The sequence below is a fragment of the Bombus pascuorum genome, chromosome 10 (assembly GCF_905332965.1).
Source record: "Bombus pascuorum chromosome 10, iyBomPasc1.1, whole genome shotgun sequence".
NCBI classification, from domain to species: domain Eukaryota; kingdom Metazoa; phylum Arthropoda; class Insecta; order Hymenoptera; family Apidae; genus Bombus; species Bombus pascuorum.
The window spans coordinates 13,043,157-13,061,080 of NC_083497.1; the positions used below are offsets into that span (position 1 = coordinate 13,043,157).

The window sequence follows — 17,924 nt, forward strand, 5'->3', positions numbered from 1 at the left end:
GCAGTTTGCCCATTCGATCAGAACAAAGGTGTGGAATGGTCTACAAGCGAGGCACACACGAGGCCGATAAAACGCGAGCGAAAACGTACGGAGGAGTTTGCACGAAGAGGATGCGTGGGACGTGAAGACACGATATCCTCTCGTGTGCCACATCACGAAAGACGTACGAACCGATTCGATTCGCATTCATGACTTTCTAACGACCTGGGACCAAGTGTCTTTCGCCTCTTTTGCGCGTCAGTGCACACACGAGGGACACGTTCCTCGAGGATGCTTCAATGTGGCCACTTTAAAAACACTTCTTCCCTCTCGCTCTTTACAGGTCCCGAAACACGTTCAGTTCCTTATGAGTTTCTTATATCGAGCCTCGAACGCCTCTTGTTAGCGTAAATTACGTCTCGCCTGCTTATCGTCTCTCTATACTCTTTCCTTTTTCGCTCGTGATTCCACTGCTAAATGGTTGTATCAAAGACGAGGCGAAATTCAGATGTTTTACTTTGCGGTTTATGGCGAATTACGGACGGTTTTCGGCGGTTATGGGGAACAGGAAGAGGGAGAGGTAATCATCCTTTATTCGCGGTTACTGCTTCTAATTTGGCGAAGTATAGCGCGCAGTGTGAAGATTCGCTGCGAGAAACCGTTTAAGCGATTTGGCTCGCAGCAAGATTTTTGTAAGTTACCCCTTTTTCCTGAAAAAGTTCCCCTGTTGATCACCCTTTAAACTATATTATTTCAAAATTCTGTCACCGTTCCTGATAGTTCTGGTACAAAAAGAGGCTGTCAAAGTCGAAAAATATCTATTAGACGAAACAACGATCGATTCGAAGATGAAACAACGTGCAAAATCTCGAAGCAGGTATCATTAACGGGCAATTAAAAAGCGCTCCTCTTAACGTATACCTATTCGAGCGATCATAAATCGCGAGTGCCAAACGCGCCGCGATAATTAGGTACGCAGTCCTCGTGGCAATTATTTACATTTCCCGACGATTCAGTTTCTCGCCGCGTTCGCTTTGGCGTTTCTCGTTCTCGTTCGAACGAAAGTGAGCGTATATACGTGGTCGCGCCACTATTCCAGATCTAGATAAGGATCGACGCTATAATTCCAACCGGGGATCTCTACCGAACGATCTACTCTCACCGTTGATCAGACCCGCTCGCGGTATCCTTTATAAGATAATCTCGAGATGCCGCGACGCGGCTCGCTATTTACGAACTGGGGGAATCTTGTAAATCGTACGTTCGTGCTTCCACTATCTACTATTCGTCACGAGAACCGGGTCCCGCCTCCGTCGTCGATCACAAGTGAACTTTTGCCAACGTTTTTCGAGGCAGTTTCAACGAAACCGTACGCGAACACAAGCTGTACGCGATCTATCATGCTTTTTTCGAGCGGATTTATGATGTGATAAATTGCTCGGTTCGATATCCGCGCCGATTATTGCACAGGTTTTGTGTTCCCTCGTTGCTCGCCTTGTAGATCCCAGCAGAATTCTGCGTGTACTTTCTTGATGTGTACGATGATTTATGGACCTTACAGGGTATATCGTTCTAAATTTTGTGGGAAACTTGTACTTATTTAGATATTGCTAACGTTCCTGGTTAAAAATTGTTTCCTCGTCGAGTTTGATGTGTACATATTAGGTTCTACTGCTGAGTAATATCTGGCAAGTTTATACAGCAACATGACTCGGTTACTCCTTTCGAGATTCGTGTGGAAATGATTTTCTGGCAACGGTATCGCCAATTTCATATTGAATAATAGCGCTAGTTTAGAAACCCTCTGGATATTTATATTAAAAACTCTACAAATCTTCTAGAAGATTTAATATTAGAGAAGAGAAACTACAATTACATAAAGTAACTCATTACGCTAATTATTCAAAGAAACGAAGAATCTGCAACGATATCGATCAACATCCACGCACAGAAGAACGAACTGCAATCGCCACCGAAAACCTTCAGAAATTCGCGACTCATTCGCTGCGAACGAAATCAAAGGACGCAGAAAGAGAAGGTCTTGATCGAAGCGTATACTTTACATACATTCGTATTTGATCCCTCGTCATTCTCGAATCGGTTGGGATGTTTGATCGAAATACTCGATGTCTTCCCCTTTTGGATCCAGCGTTCATGAATATGCATGTCTAGATGGGTGCCCGCGCAAAAATTTACGGCCCTGACAGGCTGACGTTTCGAGGACCGGCAAACGAGGCCCGATACTCGTGGATATAATCGGGACTGGCAGCCCTCGAGGAACCACGTTACGCCTCGAAATCGGGCCGAATCGTTCGACCGTGTTTTCAGAACGTCATACGAAGATGCTGTGAGAGGTTTCTTGTTCTCGATGGAATCGACCGTGTTATCGGAAGGGGCGCCACATCGCGTTGGATAAACAGACGCTGAGGATTCGAAGAATCGGCGCTTTCGAATTTTTCGGATGCCCCGGATGAAGAAACACTTTCGTGTTTTTATTGAAAATAGACACGAGTTGAGACGTGGTGGAGACGGTAATCGATGAACGATGGTTATAGAGTCGAGAACACGTTTTTTTTTTACTTCAATCAATGTTTTCTTTTTCCTTTGACGAAAAGAGATGAAACGTGGTTGTTCCTTTGATAGACAGTGGAATGGATTGTTGTAATAGGTAAAAGTAAAAAAAATAAAGAAATCCGTTCGTTTGAATTCTACAAGAATTCATCGGTACAAAAATATGTATAAAGCTAATGTTACACGTGTAACCAATTTGTTCCTCCTCGATAAAGATCAGAATGCAAACAGAGAAAAAAAGAAAGGAAAAGAGAAGGACGAATGTCTTTTATACTAATTGCAACGAAAGAATTCACGGCGATCGAATCACGAAGAATCCTTTTGACGTTTGACAATTTTGAGTGGTCAACGTGACAGGTTAATAACTTCGTTCGGAGAAAGCAGAGCCCGGGAGAAGTGGAAGAAACAAGCTCGTGACACGGTGAGCCTTAGTAAGAATACCAGCTCATGCTAACGAGCTCGGTAACGCTTAATTGTCCGGGATTAATCAATTTGCCCGTACCGCTATCAGATCCATAATTATAGCGTCGGGTTTAAGCTCTAATTATAAAACAATCCATCGTGTCTTTGACGATGATCGAGCAGGATACTCGGTTGAATGAATATCGCACTTACGCGATTAAAATCAGACACGGTTCACAAAAACGTGGTTTGAACCGGTTGCGTGACACCATGAAGGATTACTAGAGTCGAATGAAAAGGAATGAAAGGACGCGGCAGATTCTCATTCAGGGTTTAAAAACGCCAATGAAAAAAGAATTACAAAGACAAAAATAATTACAGAAAGAAGTGTTCGAAGAGACGAAGAGCATTATGATAGATACGATGTTAATTCCTTATTGTCGGACATGGTCGTTTGTTCGAGAGAATATCGGATTATTCTAGGAGTGATTGCGTAATTTAGAAATCTATTGACGTTGTAAACGGATGTATAAATTACCGCGGCTAGTGCTATATTAATTCAAATGTTAATTTATTCTATTTCCAAGTTATTAAAGTTATTAAGTTATTACATTATTATCTTATTAAAGAAAAATTATTAGAAAAGATTGATGTTAGAACGATAAAGGAAACTACGTATCTCTCTGTGAGTAAAATATGAACTTCGAAGTAACGGTATATTTCTGCTTTTTCCAATCTACCGGCGAAGTAAAATTCTGCATTTATAAATGTTGCTTGCAAAATTCCCAGCAATAGTATCGTTAAAAGATCAAATAATACCGAAACGATAAAAATCTCGAACTTAATTTCAAAATTCTAAATTTGCAATAGTGAAACATCCTATTCACAAAGAAAAATCCATATATACATGTATCTTCGTCGTTATCTAACAGTCTAACCCTCGAGCGCTCCTAAATTCAAATACACGTCTCGTCCTCTCAAACTTCAACTTCACCCTTTCACTCGATTCTATTCCCCTCGACATCCTACAACCACTCGTATTTTCACTAAGCGTCGGCTAACAATCAAACAAACGAGCGCACCAATACTCGAACAGGGTGTCGAAGCAGCTTTCCAGAAGACAACATTTCCCCGTTCCATCGAATCCGCCACGTGAAAAGACAATAAAAACGAGCGAACACCGCCAACGATTACGAATAACTTCACGTTCGCAGCGGAATGCTCGCCCGGGGATAGAAGAGAGTGAAAGAGAGAGAGAAAGAGAGACAGTTACAGCTCTCGTGGCGAAAAAGGGGGAGAAAGTGCGGACGCGAGAGATCAGAGAGGGGTGCAGGGTCGATTCTAGCTTCGAGGGGTCATTATAGAGCTCTCCTAACCGGAGAACAGCCATCTCTTTGGTCGATGCCAGCCAGACTGTCCGGATTGACTGATGTTAGGTCATTCAGAGCTTCCTAGACCTCCTCCGGTTGCCTCATCGACGTGACGACGTGGAAGTCGAGAGAGGAGGCTGCTCTCGAGGCTCAAACGATATTGCACGGCGGATCTCGATACGCCTCATTACGCCAACCACTTTCAAAAGCAATTAAAACTGCCACGTTCTCCAAACTACCACGTTCATTTGTTCCAGCTATTCTCGCTGTCGTCGGTCATTTGCTCGAGTTTCGCGATTTCAACAACCCACGCGTTTTTCTGCCAATCGTTTGGTATTTCCTCGGTGTTTCGCGAGACACCGCCAGCATAGAGAGAAATTTCTCGGTGAAATCGGAGCGACGCCGAAGTAATTAAAAGCCTAGCCTTTGGTGACCCGTTCTTTTCATTACGATCACGGAGTACGATAGTATCGAGCAAGTCGTAATGGGCGGTTAAGGTTTAAAATATAGAGTAATTGATGGATGTTTGAGTAGCAACACCAAGAATTGTCCTGTCAATCTCGTTTTTAAGTGCATAGCTAATGAAATAATAAATCGTTGTTATTAATCCTTCGTCTTACGATCGCTTTTACGACTACATTAAATTTCTAGCTAACCGTTTTCGGAAATAAAACCACAAGTAATATATATATTTCTATGTTCGGCAGCTCGTTAAAAACGTCAATGCTATAGACGTCAATCAAATTTTCTCTATTAATATCTTTCGTTCTAACGGCTCCAATTATTATTATTTCGTATCAGATATCTACCGCCTAATCCTAAATTAGATCGAATGATAACTTTTAAAAACTACGAAATATACATGCCGTAAACTTTTCTTTAAATCGCCGACGATTATCATAACCGATTATCTAGATAAATCGTAATCGTAGTCTTCCTTTCCTAACGCGAATAAAACAGACTGACCCAACCTCCACTGACAATTTCGCGCTAAAAAAGCCTAACCTCGATTGGTTCACCTCTGTCATCACGGTGCAAAGTTTTCCCAGCGCCCGTGGCGCTTCTTATGAAACTTGGCAAACACTAGGCACCGCGTTTATTTGCCGTAGTAAATGTCGCAATCGCCATTTGCCATATTTACGGTTCTACTGTCCAGTTTCGAGAATAGAAAAATTCCCAAAACGAGCTAAGAAAGTGTAAATATGTTTAAAAGACTTACCTGTGCGTACTCTGCGCAAATATCGATCGACGATACGTAATTGACGACGTCCTCGATGGTCCATCGATTGACAGCTTGTCCATCACCGCAGGGCATGTGACCACATAGAGATGGACACCTGACTGGGGGTGGTGTGGTAGGCCGAGGGGTTGGTTTCGGCTTCGGAGAAACGCTTCCCGATCTCCTGGTTTCCGTCCTCTGCCTCTTTCGCGGAGCAAAGCCACCTGGACTCGAGAGATCCAGAGGACTCGTTACACCCGCGTCTCTTTTGTTCGCACCTGATTAAAGATAATTCACTTATCATTACGCGGTACTCGCTATCTAAGAGTGTACTTTGTTTTTTATTCACACGTGAAGGACTTTTGTAAACGAATAGTTTGGAACGTTTAAAATAAAATAATTTGAATTCCCTAAGACAGGATAATCGGTTTTAATCTATACACGTATATTACTTTTACTGTGTGTGTGTGTTGTATGAAGAAACAGGTGTAGCTCTCCCGAAATCATTCGCTTCCTATCTGAACTACGTTATTATAAAACACACAGTGTACGAGTAATTTGCATTTATAAATTAAAACCGGTCGTATGATATCTCATTCGATGGAATTTCATTATCGAAGATTTTTGGAATTTGATTCGAACGGTTTCTTGCGGTTTTCATTTAAAACGATTATATAGTTATATATTTGCGCGTAAAAGAATTATTTAAAAATTGATTGAAAATGTTAGTACCTTAAAATATAAAGGGTTGTGAACTTCTGATTTCTAACATTGCAAGATTGGCATTAGAGAAAATGTTTTATTCTGTATTTTCCTCTCTTTCATTTCTGTTATCCTATAACTTGCTTTACGTAGTAAATAATCGATACTTTAGTACAGTGTTTCAGTAAACGATGTGCAAAGTTAGAATTTACATCTGTTTTTAACTTTTGAGTCGAAAAACAGTAAGATAGTGTCAATGCTAGCTAAAAATCTACTCACGAATTAAAAGAAGACTTCGCTCGTAGAACGAAATTATTTAAAGCTGTGTTGCCGGTTAATTTTCGCAATAAAATGGTTATTCCAGTGATTTCATAACGAAACGACGTGTTACGCTCATGCCGGTCGATGACAAACTAAACGCTTGAAGGTTACTGAACGACGCTCGAGTCTCAAATACGTGCGGCGTGTAATCAAAATATAAAAACGATAACATTTTCCGAGAATTTTAATAGCAGGTAATCAACACTAGTCTATAAACAGTTTCGAGTCAGCTGCCTATTACGTTACATTAAAAATATTATTTTCTAACTGTGTCCGATTTTTCATCATATGTATACAATTACATACTTGTACGAATTATTATTTAATAATATTAATTTTACAAATATTCGTTTCTTAACATTAATAATTGCATAATTGACAGTCTAATAGTCATAATAACAGATAACACAAAAATATCACGTAGCTGTATGTTTTAATAAAATCGTACGTAAGTTACCTTTGAGGTACGTTTCCAATTCTGCTGCGTTCTGTGCTGCATTTGCAGTCCTCACCATGTGCAAAAGCGCTTGCGTCGACGACATATCTAACATGGGTGGGAACACGGGGTTGCCGAACAAACTGTCTTGTTTCTGCTCTTTCGGATCCTTATTGGAAAGGGGTGAGGTGGTGGACACGGTTGACGGTTGCGGTGCACCCAACGGGGCCATCAAACCGACGAAGGGTGTGGCGCCAGTTTTGAATCCTGGGAACCTTGGATCTAAGCCTGGAGGATAGCCGTTCCTTGGTGAACTGAAGTAGCTGCGAATTTGATTAATACTCTTCGTTAATATTAATTTACCAATGGATATTAATACACATAGAAAAATCGATACAGCAATTATAATAACGTATATTAATATATATATATTAATTAAAATGGTGAAAGTTTCAGCTTGGAGTTAATGAAATAATTATACGACTATCTGTAGGCTATCTCTGCACTGCATCATTGAAGCTATTAAAGGTAACGAGTTATATCAGCGAGATATCCTTAGTATTCTATTATCGACCATGTCTGCAATGTTAATAAAATAAGAGAATCGTTCTCTGAGTGAGATATAATTTATAGCTGACAATTTGTGACAGTTTTAACCGCTAAACTAAGTATCTACGATTTACGATTTTACTACGCAATAAAAACGAGTATTATGCGCGCATAGATACGTATGGATATATTGTCCAGGATAATTGTACAAGAACAAATAAATAAAATTCTATTTAATCGAACTCGAATTTCTTGCTTATTAAATAACTATCATCGTGTCTATTCTTGCGTATATCATCGACCAAAATTTCCTAAGATAAGACATTAATACAACACCTAGCTATACGTCTCGTAAATTAATCCTAAACGATTCTACATTCCAACGATAGTTAACGCGAATCTGGAAAATAAAGTTCATCGAACAACATTATGCAATAAAATTTCTAGGCATAAAGTACCATTTACTGGAAATTACATTATAGAGAACGAATGCTCGTGTCCAGGCAACCAACAAACAAGTTCTCCCACGGAATCTCAGCTTTTCTCCACATTTCTGTTTATCTGAACGTTCATCCTAACGAAATATGATTATTTCAAATTATTGTAAAATCGATGAGAGCATCGATTCTAGAACAGTTTTCCGATCGATGTCACCTCCAAGATTCTACAATGCTTTCAGAATTGCTATAGAAACCGGAACCAATTACAATAAAAAAATTCGATTCTTTACGATTCTCTGAAATAAAGATTCTACGTAATTGTCGTAAGAAACGAGATGAAATGGCAATTTCACGGATATTGGATAGACAGTCGCGTTTCTCACAAATCTGCAGGGGATTTCAAAAGAAAAACTGACGTGTACTAATAATTTTGCTCATCGCTGTATATTTATTCAGTGACTCGGAACGACCAAGGAGGCACTTTCTCCTGGAAATGCCACAGATCGCAAGCATCGCGAGGATCTCATCGTCACGCGGATCTTTACTCGGCCGATCAACCGAAGTACCTTCTGCCAGAGCTGGGAGTCTAGTGCCGGAAGCTGCACGGTTGAAAGTCGATGTACACGTCCGCGAACCTGCAACCGGTTAGACGCGACAATATTCTATGCCGGTAAGATACTCTGTCCACTCTGGACGAGCATCGATATTTCAATGCGCGTAACAACACGATCAATATTTTCCCTTTCCTATGTCGGCTTTGCGCAGTGTCCTCGTCGAAGATCGCTCCTTGCGTCTTTCCCATCGTTCCCACGTATGCACACGGAACACAGTATGAAGAATGTCAAGGCAAGCGTTATGATTCCCAAGGTCTCATACTCTCTAAATAGTATCGGGTGGCGTTAGCTGCGGCTGTTGCGCTCACACCGGATGATTGCGTTTGAGAGAATAGCTCGTTTTATGTGTGTTCGCTGCAAGAAACTGAGAAATCTTCGTCGATCTCGATCGATCGTTCTTCTAATCACTGAAATAGTATTTTTCGATTCCAGTCATGATTTTCGATTAGAATAACTGAATAACCTTGCAACAAGCCTTGGCGCTAGAATTATCGACGTCTAAACTACTCTTCTCAGTTCAAGTATTTTGCGTCCTCCCAATATTTCCAAATTTTAGCAAATTTTCACTTTCCAAAATGCATTTGAAGCTTCTTCGTTCTTTACCGTCAAATACGAGGGTCGTCCAGAAAATAATACATTTTAAAAAGATTTTTTGATTCGTAACTTTAGTATATATACTAAGTTATTTTTCCGTACAACCATCAGCTATACTTGAACACATAGCGTAACATTATGCAAGTTTTTCTATATCTTCGTCATAGACTTCCGCCGCCAGTTCACATAACCTCGTCTTACGCAATACCTTAAATCATCGTTTTTTGCGAAGCATTATCGATCAAGCTGTAAATTAAGAGCAAAATTTTAAGTTTTACAAAAAAAAACTGCAATGAATATCATTTGCAATGAAATCGTATACACTTTTTTGAGTTCCTCCGTCACGAGTCATGGACAGCTTGAATATTTACGATCACGTACAGTTCTTCTCTTCCCATTGAATTCCCGCAACCATAATCTTACCAATAATTCATTCATCATCCTATCGCCGTCAACCGCTGTATTTCGGTGGTGAATTCCTCTCGAATGAATCTTTTTAGCGTTCGAAAAGCGTAAGAACGTCACCGGTGGGATTTTCAATTCGCATCGTCGTTTCAAACGCGCGGTACAACGATAATGTTAAATATTTAAGCACAAAATGTTGTACGACTTATATAAAGACATTCCGTCGTTTTATATGGCTTCTATACGTAAACGTGTAATACTTTCTGGACGACTCTTGTAAATTTATATCAACTTTACACAAGTAATGATGACAATGCAAATATACTTTTCTTTTTTTCTTTTTTTGCATTATAAAAAATAGGAAATTGTCTCAACTAATATACGAGAAAAGGAAGAAGATATAAAGCTAAGCTGATTTGAATTACTGCTAATAGCAGGGAATGGAGGCTAGATGCTTTCAGAGAAGCAGCAAGCTACTCACTCATTAGGGTTGGCGTTATTGTACTTGGCAGCGAGGCTTCTCATAAAATCGCTATAATTTCGTCCCATCATCTGCTCCATGTGTTTGAGGTGATGGGGTGGTGGTGGGCCCTCGGGTCCACCCAAGGGGGTAGCATTTGGCGGCGTTCCTGGGTGGCTGGAGGATGAGGGCGTCACGCTCCTCGACGACGTAGAATTATTGTCTGGTGTAAGGCGTTCTGTTTTAACCTGAAACACAAATATCAAATATTGTTCTTGAATATGTACATTCTGTGGTAAGACACAATTTGAAAGTCCGCCAATTCGATTACCCACTGGAATACAATTGGAAATCAAAGTTTATTGAACGTTTCGTTCGATATGCATACAATAGCAAATTCCTTTTCTCTGGCAATTTGTCGAAGAGTTCTTTAATCGTCATCCATTTATATCCTTCCCTAAATTGGATATCATTTGGCGAGCAATTTTACGTACAAATCGATGAGCTTGTAAAACACGTGTAAGTGTCTCTTAACATTCGCATTGATACTTATTTACTAACAGCACACATTTTATACACAATTGACGATACAAATTAATGACCTCGTAAAATTACACGTATCGTATCACAGGTCAATGTATCATTAAACACAACACATGTTTAAAAATAATTAACTAGAAGTAATAAATCATCCTTACGCTATAATACAACACATTGTTAAAATACCCAATTAAAATGCAATTAATCACGACACTTGATCACTCGAACAGCTACCTCGCCACATCAATTTAGAAAAAGCAGTATCCTTATAAAGAAAAAGAAAAAATAAAAAGAATCCCTAGTACCTCCGCTCTCCAATATCAAACGCATCAATCATCCATGATCTTCGCACTTCCACCTTCCACCGAGAAAACAATAAAAATCCTTGTAACCAAAAGACAATACTCAGATCGAGCCACATGAAAAATCTTTTGAAATCCCATATCCTGTTGAAACCAACACGAGCCACCACTCCGTCTCTGTCCTTCGACATGGGAAACGTCATTCTGAACCGCTCTAAGAGGCAGTTCAGGGGAGGATCCGAGCTAGCAGGAAATATCAAAGTGCGCATTAATTCCCGGGAACAGATTGCATCTGAGATATGGTAATGAAGGCAACGCGTGGCGTAACAGTTGACTCCTCTTCGGCGGCGAGAACGGCTACGTGACACCAAGAAGAACGAGACTCGATTGGCGTAGAATAGGGTCCCCGAGGAGTCCGAGGAGCCGTTCCAACAGACCACGGTAAATCTCTTTCTCGCCTCGAGACCTCTTCCTGACAAGGGGCCGGGGTTCTCGCAACGTAGACACGATCCCAACGTGTACAAGCTTCGAACGAGTCTGCTTGAATCGCTCGTCCACCCGTTTCTGCCAGTTTCTTGCGAAAGAAAAGCGACCAGAGGGACAGAGTTCTGGGCAAACGCGAGCCAGAGAACTATTCCACGATAAATGGAGAAATATTTGCCACCGTGGTCGATTTGTTCGGACTGATACAGGTCGAGGAGGATGGGCACGCTTTGGAGAAAGTAGGATCTCGGTGCTTGCTGCTACGTGCAAGGTCGAAGGTTTCTAATATTCCTTTCTGTTCTTCTCTTTTCTTTTTTTTTTCTTTTTTGGAGTAATTAGGCGAGCTACTGGAAAGATGAGATTGGCGTGAGATTGCGAGTAATGAGGTAGGAGTTTAGTAGCTATAATTGCAGAGTTTAATACGTGCAATTGAAGAGAAATTACGATCTTATGATAAATTGTTTCGGTCCTCTCACATCTCTTCTTCTCGTGTTTCTTTATGGTCGCGCGGAATATCGTCGTAGCGTTTCTTATTGATTTTGCGAGCCATTGAAAGACGCAATAAAGGCACGCAAGAGTTAAATGTTTTATGGATTTTAAAGAAACTAACTATAAGAGAAATGAAGAAGGTGGGAATTTAAAAAAATTGTAGGATCGTCTATCACAATCTGAAATTCAAAATAAAGTAGTTAGATGAAATGAATAGAAGAATTACATCATCCACATTAATTACACAGTTCACCAATTAAAATATACCGATCAGATTAAAGTCGTCCATCCTTTCAAAATCCATCGATCAATCTGATCCCAGTCCAATTAACCCCGATCTCTTATTCATATTCATCGGAACGAACTCATCTTCGACATCCAAGATACTTCCTCCATCAGCAAAATAGAACAACATTGACGCGCATACCGTACTAATTAATGGATACATCGATTAAAAAGGATCAACAGCCTGGGTCCATTAAATTCCAGCTTTATCAAGATTCCCTGTCAATTCTATCGTTGACTGTTGTTTCTACGCGAGGATCTTCATTGAAACGATGCAGGATAGTATTGCGTCGATGAGAAAGTTATGTCCAGCTCTATAAGAGTAGCGTTTTATATTCACAAAACGCTTGACTCCCAGCAGTTGTAGCTATAGACGTAAAATATTTTTACTTCGGAAACGATACTTTTGGAACAAATTTCAGAATAGAAACTCTGTCGTTAATCATCACACTTTCAAAAGAATTATTAATGTAACTCTTTGATAGCTCACCACATATCAGTTTTAGACAATTTATACAATAACATATATATATGTAAACTCCCTAGAGTTCACATGGGATGGGGACTCTTTGTTTTACGGGTAGCACGACTTTCTTTGTTTCACGGACAGAGCGACCCTCTTATGTTTTACGGACAACCATTTTTAAGAGACACCCTTTTCCCAAACGGACGGACAGAGAGCAACATCAGAGACAGACAAGATGACAGAATAATTATTTAAAATCTTGAAGACTGACGGAGAAAGATCGGTAGCTCAGGACGTTGTACAGAACTTGTTATTTCTCGTTTATGTAATTTATTGTTATAGACGGATATCAATTGTTGTTTATTTTTGTATTTTATCTAATTACTTTCACAATAAAACTCGATTTTCAGACTTCAGAATCGATCACCTGAATTATCCCAAGATTTACGATCTTACATATATATATGTTGAGTTATCATTTGAGTTAGGGGCGTATAACGAATCTTCACGGGAATTGGCCATCGTTGTTATGTACTATCGATGATAGTTACTCATAAAAATGTGATTATTACAGAGTTTAACAAGTAATTGCGGCGATTAGATAATCGAGATGTTGATGGCAATGGATTTAGGTTCGATAACGAATTCACGGTCAACGATGACGATGACGAATGCGATTTCTTGCACAGTCTAAGTCGAACTCAACTTACTGATCTACGATTCGAGTGTGACTCAACGTACTTGTCCACGGTGCAAGTAGAACTTTTCTCACTGAATCTCAGTCCAAGTGGAACTGCTCTTATATACCCCTCTGCGTACCTCTCTGTAACCCTCGGCTCAATCTTTGTTTTTAAGGAGAGCTATTTAATTACTCCATACCTCTGTTAGGTACACGTCCCTCCCGTGACCATGGCTTCGTTCGGCGATCCGTTATGTCACTTCGAGCCCAAGCCCACTGTTTATAAATCTCGGGCAAACATAATTGGATTAAATCATAAACAGCTGTTTCTCAGTTTTATTATTTAATAACGACTATAATAAAAAGTCTGGACTAAAGTATCGGGGACCTTCCCAAACATATCGAAAGAAAGGCCCCGATGTCCTTTCATCTCCGACATATATATATATGTATATATTACTATATTAAATTGATTTACTTTTCTATTCACAAACCGACATTACTTTCTCATGGAGCGGCTAGTAGCTGTGAAAAAATGTTCACGTGTCATTGCATGACCATTCTTGCCGAACGATGACCGTCGATACTTCTTGGCCACCGAAGCGCACACTTTTTCCTTTTTCTCTCTTTCTTTTCTTGGCCTCTGCGCCTCGTTTACAGAAGCGTCGAACGGCCGCGAGGATGTCAGCGACGGAATGACACTGCGGCTTTGCTTGACGTCGCTGCCATAGAGCACCGACTAGGTCTGCCTCGAACGGGACCGCTCGTGTACACGTGTATACGCTACCGCTTCGATTGGTAAACTCTATCTCGAGAAGTCTCCTTCAGTCTGTTCCCGATGGCAATCAAACACTCGAGATCGCGCTTGCCACGAGTCTTTTGGATATTTCGAAGGCAAACAGCGCGACCACCATCGTGTGTAAAATTCCTCCGAGACTTTTCTTTCGTTTCCCTCCTTTTATAAGTAATTTTTGTAGGTTGAATTGGAATTAATTTTAGACGGACTGTGCGTGATTGCGGAGAATGCTCGCAGGGACGTAGAAATTTCTGGGAAGAGTATCAGGTGAGAAATTCGATGCACAAATGACACGATATCGACGATTGGTAAGGTGATGCAGAAATCGATGGAAAAATTACAAAACGAAGGGTGCGAGGGGATAATTAATATTTTTGATAACATTAACGATTACAAATTAGGTTACTCTTGGTACAAACTTACTTGAGTAGTGTCGAGACCATTCTGGTTCTGTCGCCTCCTTCCTCTTGGCGGTCTGGGGGTGGCCGCACCGGAAAGGTGGGCACCCTGGGGGCTTCCGCCCCTGGCGTCGACCGCTGTGTTCGCGGCCAGGGTGGCCCCGTCGGTATTTTCCGTGTGTGTGCCTAAATCGGTCGCCTCTCCACGATCGCCGCCACGTGGTCCAGAGCTTGCAGACACGTTCTCACCTGATACCTCACCTGCAGAAGAACGAATCGATTTGCTAATCAATCTTGCAGCCTTTAATATCAAAAATGGATATATCATTCGTTAAGACCGATCGTGATAAATATATGAAAACAGATACGAAGTTGGAATATTACTTCGATGTAAGCAGTGACGCACGTGGAACTGATAAAGCAACGAATTTTGATTATCAACCGATTTTCGATCGAGGCATCTATCGGTATGATATCATTTTCTGTATCACGTTGCTTCCCATATTTTCCTACATTTTTAACAAATAGTACATCCTATTTCATCCTGTTCTTGGATTATTTTACACAAACGCCAATTGCAAGTGTCCGTATCCTACCTATCGATCTCCTTTCAACTTTTCGTTTTCCCAGAACAACATTGGTAAATATCAAATCCAATAAACAATCCCGCGCCCATAAAACACACTGTCCTAAACTCATTATCCACCTTCCTCACCCTGACCATTACAAATCCATCAAACCAGCCACCTAACCACCCAACACAGTTCTCCAAGCCAGCAACAGCAATCCATCGAGCGTAGCCAACAGCGAGTTAAAGTCGAGCCCTCTTTCCTATCAGATAATCCATAAAATATTTCTCACGTGACGAGTAACTTCGTTTAGGAATACCAGAGCTGCGGAGAATCGAAAGACGACGTTACCCGCGGCTTCGCGTCAGCCGCGGCTCGTATTTCGGCGGTCGGCCGGTCGGTCGCCGTCGATAAATCCAACCTCGTGCCGTACGGTTTCCTCGCGATCGACTCTCCTTCTCTTCCTGCTCCTAACACCGGTTTCGTAACGAGGCGGTAGCCGCGGCCTGCGTCGTAAAGCTTCCTTAACGTCGCGGCGTGTAAACGGTGTCTTTCGACACCAGGAATTTCGATGAAATACGTTAGGAGGGATAACCGTATAGGACACGATTACACGGCGACCCAGGCGAGGCGCCGCTAGGCAGAGAGATGAGATTTACGCCCAATAAATGAACCCGTCCGTGGCGCCATTATCTTCATGCTCGATCAGTGAAAACGCGTATCTGCCGCGTTTCTGAGACGTGCGCGAGTGTTTCAGGACAGTCAAGCTCTCGGCCAGGGTGTACGAGGAATCAAAAGAACGATCAAATTTAAGGGAAGTGGTGATGAGAGAGCAAAAGCGAGAGAGAGAGAGAGAGAGAGTGGGGCCAGGTCACTGGCCACATTAGCTACCAAAAATATCCAATAAATTCTTACCACCGTTAAATTGCCGGAATTTTATGGTCAGCTGTAACTCGTGCACACGGCCGAATTTGTTGGACGATAGGATCGCGATCGTTTCAAGCGATGAGAGATCCTCGTGATTTCGCTTAGTGCCATTGATGCACAAGTACACGTGTGAGCGCTATCGTTCGAGACGAATTTGATGCGTGCTTTAATTTATAAGGCGGACTTTCGAGAATTGGAAACTTTTTATCGCACTTAGTTACTGATGAAGAGGTAGTTCCTCGAGAATTATATCGCGGGATTAATTATATATCGTTAAGAGCGTTTATCGCGTTCAAAATTATTTATAGTTATTTGATTTCTAGATTGGCATTGGACAATATGTGGATGATCAACAGTCTAAGTCAGATTCGGACAATGTTGCTTAAAATTTAGAATGATTAATTTTATACATACCATACATAATGCTAATGCTAACATAAAACTAATACATATGACATCGATAATTAAATTCTCGATGAAGTTTCTCTCTTCGTCTAGATCGATCGTTCCGAAGAACGAGGCTTTACATTTTAATCGCTATACCGTGAACGATCGTAAAAAAAAAACTAACGTGAACTCGTTTCCTATTAAAAGCCAGCATCTAATAGAATTTTGATGGGAAGCTGTAAATATACTACTTGAAAACGATGAAGTCATTGGATAATGACTGTCATAGAACTGACTTTTACGATCGATGTTCCCTCATCCAGATTCTTCATTCTCTCCATTTTCTCCGGGTTTCCTCGTTAAACCGTGCTAGAACTTTACCAATTTCAGAATAACCATTCCATAGAAGCTGTAAAATCGGTTTAATGTGTATCTTCACACTTACGTGTATTCGCGGCGCATCGTAAAAGACGCTTTGCCGTAATTTAATGCTCTCCGATCTTATTTTACAGCGTAAAGGATCGAGCGGGTTGAAATTGAAAAGTTCTATAATCGAGTGATAGAGAAGCGAGTTGCTCGAGGTTAAGAGTCTCGAACTCTCGTGGAATTTACGCTTCTTCCTTGACGATCAATACTTCCGTTAAAAGGGTGATTCTTCACCGAGGCTGCTCCTTTAATTAGCCTCGTTGGGTACAAAGTTAAAATTTCATTACAGGCTTGTTTCATAAAATGGCAGAAGAAATTGAGATTCTAAAATGTAATTGTATCGCTGTTTAGATAAAGATACAACCGGGAAACGTAATATTCTTTTTTTTTTTTTTTTTTTTTTTTTTTTTTCGTGAATTGTTTCATGAAAATTATAATAAAACTTGGAATCGCCACGAGATATTTAAAAAAAAAAACGGCGAAAATATTTTCGTAATTAAAATTTTCCTATGTTCGAATTGGCACGTTGTTTAAACTTATCTGAAAGAAAGCTCATAAAATTTCGTGCGTTCCCATCACGCATGCCGTCACGTTCTCTTCGAAACATACACTGGAACCGCAACTTTTATGAGCGCGGTAGCAAGGCTAAGTCACGTACCGCAAATATCATAACTCGTATTACGGAACTGTCGAAACGCCAAACTATTGTTTGCCAATGGTTCCCTCGATTCTATACAGTTGTTTGCGGATGAGTGAAAAATTGTTTGTAGTTACGATGGTTGTACGCGGAAAACTGCAAGTCAGCACGTGAATCGTTTCTAAATCGTCGACGAGCTGTCTTCAAACATTTGTCGTTTCCACGTACCGGAAATGATCGTGAAGAAAATAATGCAACGCTATAAATAGCTTCGTTATCGTCTATTTCTAAGTATTTAATAATCTGATATCTTTAATCATTTGAGTAATCAAACTAAAAATTGACGTTTCAAGGAAATTTTTTAACAAAATCTTCTTGTCAAAAGTTCTTTATCGGAAAAAATGTTTTTTTTTCGTTCAATTTGAAACAATTTCGAATCATCTACATATGAAATTTCCCAATAATTTCGCTTAAAAGT

General features: G+C 40.5%; 1 protein-coding gene across 4 annotated transcripts in view; it reads right to left on the bottom strand.

Annotated features, from left to right (window-relative positions):
- Window positions 1–17,924, bottom strand: part of LOC132911088 (uncharacterized) — a 189,481-nt gene that overhangs the window by 72,001 nt on the left and 99,556 nt on the right. For all 4 annotated transcript variants that reach the window (XM_060967481.1, XM_060967482.1, XM_060967483.1 and 1 more), the window contains 4 exons: window positions 14,526–14,761; window positions 10,084–10,310; window positions 7,022–7,323; window positions 5,542–5,819 (listed from right to left, as the gene is read on the bottom strand). In XM_060967481.1, coding sequence (XP_060823464.1) covers window positions 5,542–5,819; window positions 7,022–7,323; window positions 10,084–10,310; window positions 14,526–14,761 — 1,043 coding nt within the window. The remainder of the gene's footprint in view (window positions 1–5,541; window positions 5,820–7,021; window positions 7,324–10,083; window positions 10,311–14,525; window positions 14,762–17,924) is intronic.